Raw genomic sequence first — 19288 nt, forward strand, 5'->3', positions numbered from 1 at the left:
CCACTTCCTGTTGTAAGTGGGCGGAGCTTAGGTCTAGACCAGCAATGGTCACATTAATCTGTTCAGGACTGATCACTTATTAATCCCTATAAGTTTTAGGGTGATCAGATCAAAATTGAGAATTTTATAGTGATTTATAATGTCACGCCGCCGCATGGAACTTCGCCATGGCGTCACGGGCACGCCGTGCAGCGTAGAGCAACGTCCTTTACCAGATCTCTTCACCAACATGTTTTGTGATGCCTGAGTGAATTTGGGCCATGTGGTGTCCACCAAGCAGGAGTTATGGGTGTGTGAGCAAAAAACAACACTTTTGACCTCCAGGGGGCGTGGCTATTTCATATTCAAAATATTGACAAATAGAACTCTGTAGGAGAGGACTGCCATCATATCTAGCAAATTTGGTGTAGAAATGTTGCTTTATGTGGGAGTTATATCCGTTTAATTTTTCATGGCGAGACATCAAACTTTGAGGCCCCGCCCCTCGTAAACTAAGTCTCCTATTAGAAGAAATAACACAACATTTAATCACACATGTCTCCTGAACATCCTGAGCAATTTGTGGCTCAGTGGGATAAAAGCTCTAGGACGAGTTCGTTAAAATGCGAGGTGCTAAAACGCCAAAATATTGACTTTGACCTAAAATGGCCGCCTTCCTGTCGACATTTCACCATGACATTAAGAGGATTATTTGTTCGCCTTTGCATGTAGATCATGTGTATGAATTTTCATAAAGATTAACGACATGCAGTGGCGGGGCACCTAAAATAGGTGGCGCTCTCATTCAGTTTCGCCCAAACATTCTGGAGCACCTAAAAATATCAAATTTTTCGTATTCCCTTGGGGGGGTACGCAAAATTTGGTGAGTTTTCGAGCACGTTCAGGCCTCCAAAAAAGCACGCGAAGTGTCCGAATAAAAATAATAATAATAATAATAATAATAATAAACACTGCAATTACAATAGGCCTTCGCACTGCCAAGGTGCTCGGGCCTAATAAACACTGCAATTACAATAGGCCTTCGCACCGCCAAGGTGCTCGGGCCTAATAATAATAATAATAATAATAATAATAAACGCTGCAATTACAATAGGCCTTCGCACCGCCAAGGTGCTCGGGCCTAATAATAAACACTGCAATTACAATAGGCCTTCGCACCGCCAAGGTGCTCGGGCCTAATAATGTTCATCTCACCTTAGATGCTGAGTCTGGGTCTTTTGAATGCAGCAGTCCTAAAACCTGAGACACACACGCTGAGAAGTGCTGATACCTGGACATTGAAAACTGGTTTTCAGAGCTGGACTAAAAGCAACAACAGACAGTAACCAGTAAGTGTGTTGGTGAGTGTACCTGGTGAGGTAATCTGCTATTTTGGGGTTTTTTAACAGGTCGACCAGAAGGTCAACAGAGTACTTTCGTGTCAGAGTGCCGTCGCCGTTCACTACGATGTTGAAGACAAGCTGAAAAGTCTGATGGATGTTCTTCGCATCAAACAGCTGAAAACAGCACAAACATGAAGTTAAGTGATTCAAGTTCAACAACTAGAAACCGTTTACTTTCCCATAACACTTTAAATTAAAAAGAGGAACTTACAGCTATATATATATTATATATATATATTTATATGCATTTGCATAATGATATAAAAAACTTAAATTATACAAAAGGAAACCTGTAAAACCACCACAAACTGAAAAAGCATCTGGGAACTTTTAGGGTATTTTAAGAAGCACTAGCTCAAGTTTTGTGAAGTTTTGTGAAGTTGTTTTTCAACTTATGTTTACCAATCATCCTGATTATGTATATTTATACTTTCAGTAATGTCAATTATTCCCCTCCAAAATGTCTCATCTGGGATGATTCTTCCTCACTGAGAAGCCATCAGTTCTTCCGCAGTGTATGCATGGGTGGGTCTAACGAAGGCGTATAACGATAAACACTGAGGACAGGACAAATGTTAACATGAAGCTGTGTGAATTATCAATGTGCTGGATTATTGAATGTGATTCATTCTGATAATATCTTGTTAATAATTCTGTTCAGAAATGTGTTGTGATGGGTTTGAACTGAGGGGGGGGGGGGGGGGGGGGGGGGGCTCCTGGTATATTTAGGAGGTGCTGCCGAGCAGACAGGTTGGTCCGCCCAGGAGGGACTTGGCAGCTGTGGAGTAACAATAAATGGATAAGTGATCCAACACCCCAAGGCTGCAGAAATGGTCTTATTCTTCCTTACTTATACATCGCAGGGTAAAATCAGCAACATTTATAAAAGGTCATTCTCGTAAAAGTGTGTCTGCCTTAAAGGTTTAATCCCAAGATGCACCTCAGCAAGAGTAATCTATATTTTAAGCTACTTTACAGGTACAGGAACTCAACATTTAAATTTTAGTATTTTTGACTCCGACTCCAAAACATAACCCGAGCAATATTTTCTGAAATTTTAAAGGCAAATGACGCCAAAAATAAATAAATATATAGACGTTAAAACAACACTGTGTAACTTTCCTACTTTAAAACTGTTGATTGACATGTTTTGGTGGACAGTGTCTCTTATTATCTACATATGTGGACAAAATTGTTGGTGCCCTTCAGTCAATGAAAGAAAAACTCACAGAAATAACTTAAATCTGACAAAAGTAATAATAAATAAATAAATAAATAAAATTCTAGTAAATTTCACCAATAAAAGTCAGAAATTGCTTTTTAACCATGCGGCAACAGAATTATATATATAAAAAAAAAAATACTCACAATTTTGAACTAATGTTTACCAATCAACAATTTTTTCCACATGTGTACATAGTTGGAGCTGTTTTTGTCCTGCAGAATCCCAAAGCTGAGAAACCAGACTTCAAAAAGGATTTTTCCAGCCTGGAGCATCATTTTACAGCTGAATTTCACTGTACAGCACCGGATCACATGGGCCAACTGGACATTAACACAATGACCATTTTAAAAGCACACTGTTACAGATTCAGCAAAGAAAGAGGACATTATGAGATGAAGCGAGGGAAGAAAGAGAAATAAGTGACATTATGAGAGGAAGCGAGGGAAGAAAGAGAAATAAGTGACATTATGAGAGGAAGCGAGGGAAGAAAGAGAAATAAGTGACAGAATAAGAGATAAATGTCTAATCCATCCTAGATAGAGTCAACATCTGACTTTTACTGGTTGGAAAGAGCTCAAAGACAGGATGCAAAACAGATGCCAAGTAGCCTTAATTTAGAGGCGCCAATGTGGGACAAATGAACAAAGTTAAGGAGAGTTGCTTTAAAATAAATTCAAACAATGAATTAAAAAAAAAAAAAAAAAGTTTGTGCTGTTTTTGTTTGTAACTTGGTCTTATATGTAAAACCCAATAAAGAAATTTGCACCTACCTTCTCACCGACCTTCTCATTCAGAGTTAAGCTGGCCAGGATGGACAGGGTGAAGACCACCACAGTCAGACTGTTGTGAGCCAGGAAGTTGATCAGTGTTCGGTAGAACGGCTTCACATTGTCCTACACGCACGAATATCAGCATCAAAAACTAACCTCAAGCTGTTTGTTTTTGTGCCGTTGTTGCTGCTTATCTGACATCTTTAACAAGTGGTGACATTATTCCAACACATATAGATAAATAAACTACACACACGTTGCACACTTGAGGTTTTGCTATGTGATCGATATGGTAAAACATTTGCAAAAACATGCAAGTTCTCCTCTCTCAGATGGACTTAAAAAATAAAGTTTCCAGATACATTAAAATTCTGGATTTGATGATCGGTCAAACATTTTTTTACATGAATCTAAATGGACATTTTTAAAGTCAAAAACCTTTAATTTATTAATAGTTAATTTCCTTATAAAAGAAATATTTCAGCTGCACACTTCACTGTTTCACTAATGTGCAACACAAACCTAACATGAACAAACATCTTCTGCATCAGCGGCCTACCAGAGACTTGATGTGACTCTGCACTGAGGGGTTGTCCCGACAAAGATTAGCCATGAGGCCGAGGCAGGACATGACCGTGTCTTCATGATGAGATTGACTGGTGAGAGACAGACGACAGAATGGTTAAAGGGAAGTTAAACACATGTAAGTTGTTTATATCTGAATGCGAGACGGGGTTCTCACATGTTGGTCATGAGAAACGTTATGAGCTCATGGATGTAGCTTGTGGATTGGAAGATGCGAGTGTTGTATGTCAGCTTCTGCAGCACTTGCAGGCACTGAAATATAAATAAATCAGCGAATGTACGATCAATCAGCAAGTTGCTGCAAAGAGGTCTGGGATTCATCCAAACTACAGTTGTGCTCATATGTATTCATCCCCTTTCATTAAAGAAAAGGCTGAATTTACAACAGTCACTCAAATAACTGGAGACTTAAAAAAAGGAACAAGAACTAAAAATTTGCAAAAATATAATTTAGTCATTTCAAACACTGTTTTTTCATTTAATTGAGTTGAAGAAAGAAAAAAACAAACAAACAAACAAATGTGTCCTGGACAAATTGGAGCACTTTTCTGTTGAACAGTGGGACAAAATACCTGTCAACAGGTGCAGAAGTCTGACGGAGAGGAACAGAAAACACCTGACTGGAGCGGAAACATGAAAGGATTGTTCAACTAAATATTAGTTTATGACTGATGTAATATGTAATAAATTATCTTATTTGTTTGCTTTTTGAAAAGAATATTTCTATTAAACCAGAACTAGAAAATAAGATAATGATTTTCATAAAATTTTAATTTATTATTACTTTAGTCAATTTCATCTTATTTTACAGGCAGGTGTTTTTTTTCCTTCTTTAATGAAAGAGTATGAATAAATATGAGCACAACTGTAGATGCTGTCTTACAAGAACACAGAGATCCTGTATCAATATCACATTTTACACAAAATATTGAATTCATGGTGGAAACTGATGCATATAAAAGATAGAAGTAAAAAAATAAAAAGATGAAAGATACAACCATTAAATATGCTCAGTGCAGTTTAACTCAGCCTGTGGTCATGGTGGGTAACTAGAGTTCATTTTTCAGGTGTGCATACCACCCACTGCAGCACCTGCTTGTCTGCTACTGTGCAGCTCTTGTACCTCACAGTAGTACAGGAAATGTCGCCACTACACAACTTTACAAGGGTCTCAGGGTGTCGCAGTTCACACCTGCACTCTTTGGTTTCCTCAAGAAAAACAACAATGAAGCTCAGCAAGTTTGCAAACCAGTTGAAGTTGTTAGACAGTGTATTCAGACGTATTTTAGCGTCTTCTCAGCAAATGAATGCGTTTAAATATTGTTTTCAAATGTAAAAACTATTGTTGCGTTAAAACTTAATGTTTAAATATTCTACTAGCCACTGTTGATACTTATTGGATGATAACTGAGACAGAAATGAAGAAATATATTGCAGAAAATACTCAACCTGCAGCACCAGAGGCTCTCCTGGTGTGTTGCTGTGGCAGTGGATGACTGCAGCCAGTGTGCTGGTGACGTTGTAGCTGCTGTGAAGAATCTCCCGACTGGAGTCGTCGCATGCTGTAGAGGAAAATTAAAAATGAAGAGATTCTGACCCAAAAAGTGCAGAAAGTGCCTTTTTCTGCTTCAATAATTACACAAATACTATGACTTAAAGGTAGAGTATGTAAGATTTTCAATATTTTCAAAATAAATGAACTAAAAAAAGAACGACAATAATACTACATAATTAGATAGTTTTTTAAACATGTAGGTTTCAGTCTGTCCATATTTGATGCGTTATTAAATTAAAAGTTTAATTAATGACAAAGACCCTTCTTGAATGTTTTCTGACCAGTAAAAAAAAAAGTACTTCTTTTCCACCAGTAGGGGGAGTATAAGCCCATTTATTGCAGAGCGGCTCTGAGCTACAGCTCACAAGCCATTCCTGCCCTCATTGGAGCTGGCAAAGAGGAGGGGTGAGTTTTGCTCATTACTGCCAACCTGTGGTCGTTTGTGGAGGTAGCAGTTTTGTGGTTTTGTTCACGACCTGGTGTTTGCCACCTGATGGAAAGAATCGCATTGAAATCTTACATACTCTGCCTTTAAGTATAGCTTGACCTTCTGAACTGCTATTAGGGGAGGGAAAATTGAATCGAAAAATAAAAAATCTGGATTTTTTTGCTTCACAATTTTAAAACTGATTTTTTTTTTTTTTTTTTTAATTAAAAAATAGATTTTCTTTTCAAATAAATAAAAATAATCAATTCTTGGGCACTTTCTTCTTGGGCATTATAGTAGCAGAATGATGGTCTGGCTTATTGTGTTGTTTTTTCCTAATTAAAATGAAGAAAAATGATGAGCAAAACAAAAGTTTTATACATTTATTTTGTTTTTACTCTACAAAATTTTGCAAGACAAAAGGATTGTGAGAATTGCAATTTAAATCGAATCGGCACTCAAAAAAATCGGAATCGAGTCAAATCAGGACAAAAAGCATATTGTCACATCATAACTGCTACAGTGCAATAATTTTAACATTAATCCTCAAATTTACACATAAAGCAAAGTTATGTGATCATCAACTGAGAAGTTGTTGTGTAAATAAGACAATCCCAAATAAATACCTGTAAACTGACAAGAAAAATAAAAACACTGACACACAATGCTAACACAACAAAAACAGTCAGAGTTTTGAGGTTATATTGCAGCTGTGGTGTGAAAAAAGCATTTACTCTACCTAACTGAGCCAGCAGGGAGATGATGGAGCTAGTCAGGCCAGGACTGGTGTTTGGGTTTCCAGCCAGCTCCACTAGCCCACTCACACACTCGCTGGGCAAAACCTGGCCCGAGGACAGCAGCTTCTCACATTTCATGCATGAAACCTCCTACAAACACACAACATGGATGTAAGATGCAAGGACTGCAGGTCCTTAATACAGATTCTTCAAGCAATATCATGCACATCTCCAAAGAAAGATTCTGACTCATAATCACAAGCCTGAAACAGAATTATTCTCTATAGAAGTCTGTTTATGGGTGAAGAACTCAGCGTGGCACTGATGTAGTGATCCCCTATATGAAAAGCAAACCCTACTGGGTCAATAAGTTCGTGTATTGTTGCAATTTAGACTATTTTAGTGTGCATGAGCTACTTTCTGCATGACAAATAATAAAGCCAAAACTTTGTTTTCACTGCAGACTGCAATGTAAAAGATGTAAAAGTTATTGCCAAACACAGTACCAATCAAGGGTTTATGTCAAATGTGTATCTATTGTGCTCATATTTTTTCATACCCTTTCATTAAAGAAGGAAAAAACAGCTGCCTGTAAAATAAGATGAAATTGACTAAAGTAATAATAAATTAAAATTTTATGAAAATCCTTACATTATTTTCTAATTCTGGTTCAATAGAAAGATTTTTTTAATGAACCTGGATGGCATTACTTTAGCTTCCATTGCTACAGTGAGAAACCTTGGAGTAATATTTGACCCTGACCTGTCCTTTGGCTCACATATTAAGCAGGTTACTAAAACAGCCTTCTTTCATTTACGTAATATAGCCAAAATTAGGGACATTCTGTCTCAGAGTGATGCAGAAAAACTGGTTCACGCTTTTGTTACTTCGAGACTAGATTACTGTCACTCTCTATTACTGGGCTGTCCTAAATATGCCCTGAAAAGCCTTCAGCTGATCCAGAATTCTGCCGCCAGAGTCCTGACCAGAACCAGCATGAGAGATCATATTTCTCCAGTTTTAGCCTCTCTTCATTGGCTGCCTGTTGAATCTAGAATATAATTTAAAATCCTTCTCCTTACATATAAAGCCCTCCACAACCAGGCACCACTATATATCAAAGACCTCATTGTTCCTTATATACCAAGTAGAGTACTTCGTTCATAGACTGCAGGCTTACTTGTGGTTCCTAGAGTCTCAAAGAGCCGAGCAGGAGGCAGAGCCTTTGGTTATCAGGCCCCTCTCTTATGGAATAAGCTCCCAGTTAGTGTTAGGGAAGCAGACACCCTCCCCACCTTTAAGACTAGGCTGAAGACTTATCTTTTTGATAAGTCCTATAGCTAGGGATGGTTAGCATCCCTTAGTTATGCTGCTATAGGTTTAGACTGCTGAGGGACATTTCCTGATACACTGAGCTTCTTTCTTTTTCTCTTTATCTCTTTCTTTTACCCCCCCCCATAACAGTGTTGCATCATTAACATGTATGTCTCCTGTCTCAGCAGGTCTCCCTGGCCGGGAGTAGCAGTTCCTGTTGTCTGTTGTCTTTCTGTCCTCTTCCCCCCACACAGCAGAGGCAGATGGCTGCCTGTCCTGAGCCGGGTTCTGCCGGAGGTTTCCTTCCTGTTAAAAGGGAGTTTTTTCCTTCCCACTGTTGCCAGTGTGCTTGCTCAGGATGGGAGATTGAGTTGGACTCAACTCAATCTGTTGGTTTCCTTATATAGGCTGTTATGAATTGGCCTTCATTATGTTTTCCCCTCTGTCTGTAAAGCGTCTTGAGATGGCATTACCGTGATTTGACGCTATATAAATAAAGTTGAATTGAATTGAATTGAAATTTTTTTAAAAGCAAACAAATAAGATAATTTATTACATATTACATCAGTCATAAACTAATATTTAGTTGAACAATCCTTCAATGTTTCCGCTACAGTCAGGTGTTTTCTGTTGCTCTCAGTCAGACTTCTGCACCTGTTGACAGGTATTTTGTCCCACTGTTCAACAGAAAAGTGCTTTCCAGGACCAATTTGTTTGTTTGTTTGTTTTTTCTTTTTTTCAACTCAATTAAATGAAAAAACAGTGTCTCATGTTACTGAAGTATATTTTTTGCAAATTTTTAGTTCTTGTTCCTTTTTTAAGTCTCCAGCTATTTGAGTGACTGTTGTAAATTCTGTTTTTTCTTTAATGAAAGGGGATGAATACATATGAGCATAACTGTATCTGGCAGGAAACATCAAGTGTGTGAGTGGGCTTGTCACACTGCAGGTTCTGCATCTGTCCATCTGTCCATCTATGACCTGCAGACATGGATGCGAAGCCTGTCTATTTCATTACTAAATACTCCAAAGCAGGCAGTCATAAACAGAATATGATATGACAAGACATTGACTCAGGACCTCGCAGAATAAATGCAAGAAATAAAAGATAGCAACAGTCACAAAAAGAAGTAAGGTCAGTGCAGCATCTTTGACAACAAGATGGCAGGAGTACAGCATTACTTGAAGTATTGCTTCAAATTGCAATATAGGGTTGAAAAAAATCCCAATGTTAGTTTTCTAAATATTGTCTATCCCCAATTTGGATCTCAGGTGGTCTCCAGGAATTCTCACATCTTTTTAAACTTGCTGCTACATTTTATTACATCAAACCTGTTGTAGTTTCTCCTGTTTTACTATTATTTATCTTCCACTTTCTCAGCCATTTTTCTCAGCCATCATATACAATACAGCTCTTTGCAATGCTAATGAAAGACATAAGACAAAGAATTTTAACTTTCCCACAGTATAATCCTGATCAATTAATAACTCATATTATAAGTAAAGAAAAATTAGGCATGTGCATGTTTTGTTTTTTTTTTTAGCTGAATAACGATCTAAACATTATTATTACATCGATCCTTGCTGTTCAATAATCATTTTCCCAGTTTTCTACTTTAACCATTTACCATCAAGCCTCTAGATTGTCCACTTTGACACATTTGTTGACTCTGTAAGCAACCCTCTGCTTGTAAGCTGCCAACAATGTTAAAGTTTCCATGTTGATGAACCATAGACTGTACATAAAGGGATGAACATGCAGACTGTAAATAAAGAGATGAACATGTAGACTGTCTATAAAGGGATGAACATACACTGTACATAAAGGGATGAACATGTAGACTGTATATAAAGGGATGAACCATAGACTGTAATAAAGGAATGAACATGCAGACTGTGAGCTAACATCTCTTACCTCCACATGTTTCTGGAGCTGCGCGGCGTGTTGTGTTGTCCTGCTGTCTCTGTACTGCTGGATAGCCAACAGCAAAGACTTCAAACACGTCGTTGTGTCCATTCTGTAGATAAATAAAGACTTGTTGTTTTTATGACACACTATATTAGTTCACAAACTAAACTTTGGGCAAACGGACATTATTATCCAAGTTGCTAACAAATGTTAGCACGTTTAGCTTACTGTTTCATAACAACATAATTAAACTAATTAGAATGGACAAGCTATAGATTTTTAGTTTTGTATTTCAAATGATTGCGTAAAATAAATGCCATGTGCTTGTTTATAACAGTGTACCTGAGTTATTTGTTGTGTCAGACGTGAACAACAACCGGCAGAAACACAACTTCCTCCCGCTTTGAGCTTCAAACGACGCGGAACGTACCATGTCCGAAAAGGGGGGGGGACGAAAAATCAAATCTTAAGTACAGTGATTGATTTTAAGTTAACTCTGAAAAAGAACCTTACCTTCTTAAATATATTCTCAAATAATAATAATAACTTCCCTCAAAAAATTATTTAAATGCATAATTTTTTAATGTATACAGTGAATTGAAATACCCTGACCCCCTTGGCCGTTGGGATTTTTTTTTTTCAATTAATCTTTATTGAAAATCCGGATAACAACACCAGGGCAAGCGATGTTGTTCAAGTGAAGTGAAAATGAAACTCAAAATATAAGAGTTTCAAAGTAACATAATGGGGAATATGTTTATAAAAAGCCAAACAAGTCATTTATATTATTACACTGACGGCTGAAAACAGTTTTGGATGGGAGTAGATTTTATGTGTTGTGTAGTTTCATTTTTTTAACTTATAAAATATGGTTTGGACTGCTTAAACAATTATTAGGTTAATGATAAGATATTCTTTGCAATTATTCCTATAGTTTTTGCTGAAACCAAATGACATTGTTGAAGTACAAGGTGAAGTAAAACTAACGTTCATTTTTAGATTGTTCAAGGCATCACAAAGTGTGGAAGTGTCTGAAGATGTGTCATAAAACAAACTAAACATCTCTTTGATATGATTTTTAAAATATTATCATTTTATAATTATGATAATAATTATTATTCTTTATGCAATGCATACTCTTCCCAAAGGAGTGCCATCAGGATAAGGAGTCTCCTTCTGTCACTGTACTGCAGCATCATCCAGTCCATCTTACTGTGCTGCTCCAGCTGCTTTCATAACATGCTCTATGTTAAAAAAAAAAAAAAAAACAAGAATAATATATGTATATTATATATATATATATATATATATATATATATATATATATATATATATATATATATATATATAGATATATAGATATATAGATATATAGATATAGATATATAGATATAGATATAGATAGATAGATAGATATATATCCATAACCCGCTCTGCTGTAGAAATATTGTAGAAATCTAAATAGCACAGGACTCCAGACATCACTGCACAAATAGATAGATAGATAGATAGATAGATAGATAGATAGATAGATAGATAGATAGATAGATAGATAGATAGATAGATAGATAGATAGATAGATAGATAGATTATCATTTCCCACCCTTATTCCACCAAAATATCACACCCCAATGTCCACAGGGTGTAAATACAGAACATTATGGTGCAGAAAGGCTCATTTTGGAAAATAACCTGATGTCTGCATTCGTAACTTTTTCGTAATTTTTTCTTGTTTTGTTTTTTTTAACAGCAAGAAAGAGTCCCTTATCATTAGATAATTGCGTAAATAAGATAATTTTGCTTGCAAAGGATTTTTCCTTAATATATAAGGAAATATATAGAAATAATATACACTTTAATATAAAATACTTCTGTTCTTCCAAATAAAATCATTGTCAAAAGTAAACATGTTCATAGCGGAACAACCAAGCCCTCTCTGCAAGTCTTGCAGGTGAGGGCGAATTAAGTGCATTTATTAAAACATGCTACTTTACCTTTTATGAGCCACTGTGTCATTGTGCTGAGCACGTTAGCATATGCAGCTTTACCCTTTTCGGTACCAGTGGCAACACAAAGAAAAGTCTTGGTATGAATATGTCAAAGTATTGGACAGTTTTTAATTTTTTTTATTTATTTATTTTTTTTTTTAATTTGAATTTTTTTGCTGATTAAAAGAAAACTAACCTTAAACAAGTGTCATTGTGGTCAAAATGAAGGACTTTCCAAGTCTGAAAGGAAATATTTCATTTAAATACTGTAAACTATGAAATGGAAAGAAAATTCATGACATGTTCAGATTTCTTGTTATTACAACACTTTATTTACAAATAACAGGACACAGCAGGGAGAAATAAACAGTTTAAGAAGCCATCATGCCTTTATATGACTTTGCATTGAATTGTTTCTGTACAAACCAGGCTGAATTAAACGGAATAAATGTGATGCTGAAAACCAAACAAAAAAAATCCCAATCAACTAAAAACTAAGCCAAGAGCATCATTTTCCCACATCGCAGATCAGGTGAATGTATTTCTTAAAAATGTTTTGCATGATGTAAAAAAATGGAGAAACTTGTTCATTTATCTTTAGTAGACACCATCCTTACAGGTCTCCCTAAGTCCATCAGACAGCTGCAGTTTGTCCACAACGCTGGAGTCCTCACTAAGACCAAGAAAGTGGATCATAGAACTCCAGTCCTCGGGTCTTTACACTGGTTTCCTGTTGTTCAGAGAACTGACTCCAAAATCGTGCTGCTAGTTTGTAAAGCACTGAATGGTTTAGCACCAAAATACATTCAGGATATTAAGATTAATAATGTTACTATCAGATCTGTCAGCTCATCAGAGTCAAGTCTTTCTGTTCCCAGAGTCCGAACTAAACATGGAGGCAGCGTTCAGTTTTTATGCTCCTCACATGTGGAACAAAGTCCCAGTAATCTGCAGGTCTGCTGAAACTCTCAGGTGGTGTAAGTTGTTAAAAATGGCTTCTTTAAAAAGTTTTTTCTGAAGCACTTTTTAACCCTTCTCCTGCCTTCCGGCTGTAATGCTTTAAATGCTTGTAAAGCACTTTGAATTGTCCTGCACACATAAACACATAAACACGCCGTCTACATTTCACCCACTGTAAGATGAGCATCATAAGATCCACATGGTAGAAATAAAATGACAAAACATCATCTTTTAAATGTTTCCCTGTGTGGAGACGGAGTGAAACAAACAGAAAACAATGACTGGGATATCTTTTAAATTGGTTTTAAACTATTTTACAATTTATTTCAAACTAAAAAAAAAAAAAAAAAAAAGACTTAAAAAAAAAAAAACAAATAATGGTTACAACAAACAACCAAATTTGTTTGTTTTAAAATTATTAAAATTAACTATCAAACTGATTTTCAACATTTACCTTCGATTTTATCTCATTTTTCTTCTCCTGCATGGCAACATTTGCATGACATCACAAACACACTGGCATACTGGTGCCTGAAATACTCCTCAGTACAGACCAGTACACTGCAGAGCTGTGGGAGTGAGGCTTGCAACTAGAAGCCAAAGACAATGATTCATGATTAATGCCTGGATTTATTAAAACGGTTGTTACTCTGTTCCTGTCACAATTTTTGGAGTAATAATTTAAATTGCTAAAATGCTTTATTGCTTCGTATGAGTGTAAGCGATGGTAAATAACGTGCTCGCAGAAATACTTTTCAGCTTGGTGGTTGGGTGACAAGTTTCCTGCTGCACAGCGAGAGCACAACTTGTTGCACTGTGTGGCGATTTCACACCCGCAAACCCGCAAATTTTATAGAGCCAACACACTTTTATAGCGCCTACTTTTATATTCATTTGTAGTCTCTTCTGGGCTGCGTTTAGCTCACATAAAATCCTCTGTCATCATCTCAGTGAACAGTCTCCATGCTCCTCCTGCAACCCTGAGGCAGAAACAGCATCCATGGAAACACAGTGAAGTCTAATCTCTGACCCTAACCAGCAGCCGAGCAGTTAAACCCACAGACTGTTATTTAGACCAGCAGTTCTCAACCTTTTTGCAACACAGTACCACTTGTGTAATATTTTTTCAGCCAAGCACCCCCTGAACCACTGCAAACTATTTCTGGTTCAGAAAAAACATGAAATACAGCGCTTTGCCATTTGTTTTATTAAACTTTAACCATGCAAAACAATGGCAATTACTTTGCACATCTCTACTGCGCTTCAACCAGGACTCCGTTGTCTGCGTTGTCAAGGAGACATGGACTGGCGGACATGATTTGGCTTGTTACATGTATGTTCGCGTCAGAATGTGGAATTTTGTGAGGAATGAAATGGTGTAAATCTATAATTGTACACTTACATTTATTGAAATATATTAAATATCTATACAATATTACATTTATATTTTCTATTTAAGGATGTTTTAGAGAAAACATAAAATGATATATGTTTTCAAAAAATTTCACGTACCCCCCAGAATGCCTTGAAGTACCCACAGGCGTACGCGTACCCTCATTTGAGAAACAGTGATGTAGACCATCACAGGCTCACTACATGATGGGTGTTTGCTGGTGTTTTGGACTTATTTAGACCATCCATTTTCTTAACTGCTTAGTCCAATTAAGGTGGAGCCTATCCCAGCGATCACTGGGTGAGAGGCAGGGTGCACCTTGGACAGGTGGCCAGTTCATCACAGGACCAACGCAGACAGACCATTCACGCTTAGGGACAATTTATAGTAACCAACTAACAGCTTTTGGATGGTGGGAGGAAGCCAGAGTACCTGGAGAGAACCCACACAGGGAGAACATGCAAACTCCACACAGAAAGGCCACCGTTCAAACCTCCTCCCAGCCGAGGCTTGAACCTGTGATCTTGCTGTGAGGCTGCAGGGCTAACCACTGTGCAAACGTGCAGCCCCAAACTCAGACCATGAAGCTAAATATCTGATCAGCTGATCAAAGAGTGGACTTAAATGTGAGTTTTCATGACATCTGAATATTTATCTGCAAGAAGGTAAGACATCCATCTATATCTGCAGAGTCACATGGGGAAGGCTCAAACTGGGAATCTGATCGCTGAGGAGAACAGCATCAACCCACCATAACACATGTATCCAAGAGAATAAACAGAAAACACAACTTCATGCTGACTCCACAAAGAAAAGTTCTGATCATTGATCATTCTGGATCAAAGATGTATTAATCTTTCAAACAAATGAAATTAGATAAAACTTTTAAAAAAAACTTGCGTGTGGAGAAATGTGAATACACTCTGTTAGTGTATTAATCATTATTCATATTTAGTTCGTTTCCTTTCATCCTCTTTGCCCGCTTTTCGTGGGTTGGACTCCAGCTCTCAGAGTTGATCAGGAAGAACCTCAACATATTCAGAAGAGGGATCATCTAAAGGAAAAAAAAAAAACAGGAAAGCTCAAATACAACGTTCATTTAGGAAGATACTTTGAGAAGCTGATTATGACATACTCTCATAGTCATGTTCCTCTTCAGGTAAGGGATAGTTGTCATTCCATGATACATGTCTAGCTGGTCTTTCGGCTGAAAGTCTGGCTGATCCTGCAGCTGGTCCTGCAGCTGATCCTGCAGCTGGTAGCGTCGCTGATGGTCTAGCTGATCCTCCAGCTGGTCCTCCAGATGGTAGCGTCGCTGATGGTCTAGCTGATCCTCCAGCTGGTCCTCCAGATGGTAGCGTCGCTGATGGTCTAGCTGATCCTCCAGCTGGTCCTCCAGATGGTAGCGTCGCTGATGGTCTAGCTGATCCTGCAGCTGGTCCTCCAGATGGTAGCGTCGCTGATGGTCTAGCTGATCCTCCAGCTGGTCCTCCAGATGGTAGCGTCGCTGATGGTCTAGCTGATCCTGCAGCTGGTCCTCCAGATGGTAGCGTCGCTGATGGTCTAGCTGATCCTCCAGCTGGTCCTCCAGATGGTAGCGTCGCTGATGGTCTAGCTGATCCTCCAGCTGGTCCTCCAGATGGTAGCGTCGCTGATGGTCTAGCTGATCCTGCAGCTGGTCCTCCAGATGGTAGCGTCGCTGATGGTCTAGCTGATCCTCCAGCTGGTCTTCCAGATGGTAGCGTCGCTGATGGTCTAGCTGATCCTCCAGCTGGTCCTCCAGATGGTAGCGTCGCTGATGGTCTAGCTGATCCTCCAGCTGGTCCTCCAGATGGTAGCGTCGCTGATGGTCTAGCTGATCCTCCAGCTGGTCCTCCAGATGGTAGCGTCGCTGATGGTCTAGCTGATCCTCCAGCCTGGTTCCTGGGAGAGCTTCCAGATGCTCTTCGGGGCTGGATCAACATTGCCGTCTTCCTTTTGATGGCACGGCGCAGATGAATGGCCAGACCCTGGTTCTTCCTCTTATAGTTACAAATCAAATCCTCCAGACTTTTAAAATATGTCTCCTCCAAGCCTCCTGCAGTCTGAAGGAATAATGGCATTAAGTAAGAAGAAGGAAGACAGAAATCACTTGATTTAGTTGTCATGGTGTTTTTTTTTCCTCACTAATTTAAGACACATTTCAGTCAAATCCGACATTTCTAGTCGTTATTGGACAAACTGAGTGTTTTCTCCGTCAAATGTAAAAGCTCTTCTCAGATGAGACCTTAAAATGTTTTGTTTCTAATCATTCCAGTAATCAGAAAAGCACAAAAACACAAAATGTTGGAGAAAAAAGACGCCTCTGATGATGACTACGCTGCAAAAACCGAAATCTAAGTAAGATTAAAAATTTAAACTGAGTGCACATTTGCTTTTTTTTTAAAGGTAAGATAATTCTTAGTGTCCTCTTGTTTTCAGAGTATTTTTACTTGTTTTGGGAAGTCTTGACAAGTCAAAAATTCTTGTTCTGTTGGCAGATAATTTATCTTATTTTAAGCAACATTTACCTAATTTTTATAGATTTTTTTCCTTGTTTTTAAGGCTGAGTTTTTGCAGTGTGCTATAAATGAATAATTACAAAATATAAGCTGACAAGGTAAAAGAAAACAGTAAAAGACGTTGCATGATGAAGAGTGGAGCCCACCACTTTATTAAAAAAGGCTTTAATACATTCATCTCCCAGCTTTTGCTGTTTTTCTCTTTGTCTGTTTGCAATATTCTAATAAACCCCAAACTCTTCATCATCAGACATCACAGGAGAAACATAACACCCTCAAAATGGAAACTCAGTTTTTATTTCACCCCCATACCACTGGAAACTCCTCTGTCTGGTGTCTAAAACCAAGGCCACAGACTGGTGGAGTGACCTTTTACTAAGAAGGAAGATGACTTTTTCCATCCTTCCATCAAAACATGTCATCACTGACACAAAAACACATTAAACTTCAGCCTCCAGAGAGCTGAATGACTTCCCACGTCTGAGCTGGTTAGTGTCACGATGAACCATCAGAAACAGCAAAGTGCCAGCTAACCTGAGATCAGAATCTTTATTTTAGAAGCAAATATATTTAATTTGGGGCTGAATTATTAATATTTATATTGAACACCAGATCAGCTGATAGAAAGTCGTGATGTGGAGATGAAACTGTGAAACTGGAGTTCAGGGACGTAAAATGAACAAGTTTACGGCTAAATATTTGTATCCATGTAGCTTCCGTGACTAAACAAGGCGAGTCATGAATCCATAGCACAATTTAGTCTACTTTACTGTTTCTATCATTTTCATCTGTGTATTTATTTATTTTGTACTTGTGTACATTTCTCCAGTCTGTTGCAAAACCAGAATTACCACCTGTTGGTGTTTTTTTCTGTCTCTGTGAGCAGTGATGCTCTAATGTTTTGCTCTACACAGCTAGAAACACGTTGATTTTGCAGGCTGATAAAATTGATTTTAGACGATGCACATCGACATGTGATGGCTTTTATGGAGACTAATAACGTGTGTGTTTGTAAGTTTACCAAAAGAGTGTAGTTTCCATTGTGTGTCTGAAGCACTCTGTAGGTATAAACCACCTTCTGTTTGCTGAAAAGGAAGAAGAAGAAGCATTTAGGCCGTGAAGTTACATAACCATCTGCATAACTTTAGTTTTTCAGGGTTAGCAGCTCAAAAGATAAAACAAGAAGTGGGAAAGGTGCAGAAAATGTGTTGCAGAAAGTTTTTGAATACAATTAAGAATTTCATCTCAAGTAAAACGACAGAAGTCATGAAACTAACAGGAAGAACAACCACAGCAGCTCTCATGTAATTACAGCTGCTGGTTGCATTTGGTACAAGAGTTATGGGTTCAGCGGTCACCACCTCGTGTGCAGATTCTACAGCTCCTTTAACACAGCCTGCGCAGTTTAAAACCCTGTTTCTGTTGGTAACTGGATGATAAAGACCAACATAATCTTTAAAAAGAAACAAAAGACACACAAATGTTCTTCTTCTTATCACAAAATATATTTTTACATGTTTCAACACGCTAAAAAAAACATAACCATAAACAGAACAACTTTATAGGAATAAATGATCAGACTTTAATTGTTGATTCACAAAAGTTTCATGTAGCGTTACTGCTGGAAGAATAACTCGGTCATAATTATAATTAATTAAGTTCATGTAATCCGAGTTTGTGTTGAGGCTTGTCATTTGCAGTTAAGGGTGCACTGTGTGTGTGTGTGTGTGTGTGTGTGTGTGTGTGTGTATGTGTGTGTGTATGTGTGTGTATCAGCCCAAATGCAATAACCAAAAAGAATAAAATAAAATAAAATAAAAAGAGATGAAATTAAAAAATAAAAAGAAATGAAATTTTAAAAAAATTAAATGAAATAAAAAAAATAATAAAATAAAATAAAATAAGCATCAAAGACGGTGCAGCCAGTTTCATCCCACCCCACATCCCCTTGTCCCATCCCAGCTGAAAAACATAAGAAATGTTATTATAATACTTATAGAAAAAAACATCTCATATAATTAAAAGATAAAAAAAAGACCATAAATCAAATTGACATATTTAGATATTGGATATTTAGCCCAAAGTTGGAGTCACAACAACAAACAAAAAAAAAGTTCCCATTAAAAGCATATGTAAGTAGTTTCATACATATTTAAGCAAAACTGTAAATTTGGCCCAAATTTGACAAGAAGGATCAACATGCAGGGATGAACCCGAAATGAGTTAAAGTTAGCTGAATTTGACCTGATGCCAACATCTATTCTGAAAAAAACACATTTTTTCCCAGTGAGGAGGACATGGCAGTCCTCCAAAGTGACTGATGTGGGGTTCGAAGTTCAAGTTTGGGTCAAAAATGTTGTGCAGAAGTTCTCTACCTGATTATCAGAACTTCCAACTCAATCAATAAAACTTTCTATAGAAAGCACCTCTTCATACACTGAAATGCAACTCAGAGTGCTTTACATGAAAAACATGAACAACCATGAATATTAAGCATCCACAAA

The 19288-nt window shown here is 37.5% G+C and overlaps 1 protein-coding gene across 1 annotated transcript in view; it reads right to left on the reverse strand.

Moving 5' to 3' along the window:
- cip2a (cellular inhibitor of PP2A) overlaps window positions 1–10011 on the reverse strand; it is a gene marked incomplete at both ends in the record, with an annotated part of 54771 nt that extends 44760 nt beyond the window's left edge. The window contains 8 exons of the mRNA XM_079259992.1: window positions 1195–1270; window positions 1351–1496; window positions 3378–3500; window positions 3937–4033; window positions 4120–4214; window positions 5412–5524; window positions 6684–6831; window positions 9910–10011. Coding sequence (XP_079116118.1) covers window positions 1195–1270; window positions 1351–1496; window positions 3378–3500; window positions 3937–4033; window positions 4120–4214; window positions 5412–5524; window positions 6684–6831; window positions 9910–10011 — 900 coding nt within the window. The remainder of the gene's footprint in view (window positions 1–1194; window positions 1271–1350; window positions 1497–3377; window positions 3501–3936; window positions 4034–4119; window positions 4215–5411; window positions 5525–6683; window positions 6832–9909) is intronic.
- Window positions 10012–19288: the final 9277 nt, after the last annotated feature.

The sequence above is a fragment of the Telmatherina bonti genome (genome assembly GCF_933228915.1).
Source record: "Telmatherina bonti genome assembly, chromosome: 20".
NCBI lineage: Eukaryota > Metazoa > Chordata > Actinopteri > Atheriniformes > Telmatherinidae > Telmatherina > Telmatherina bonti.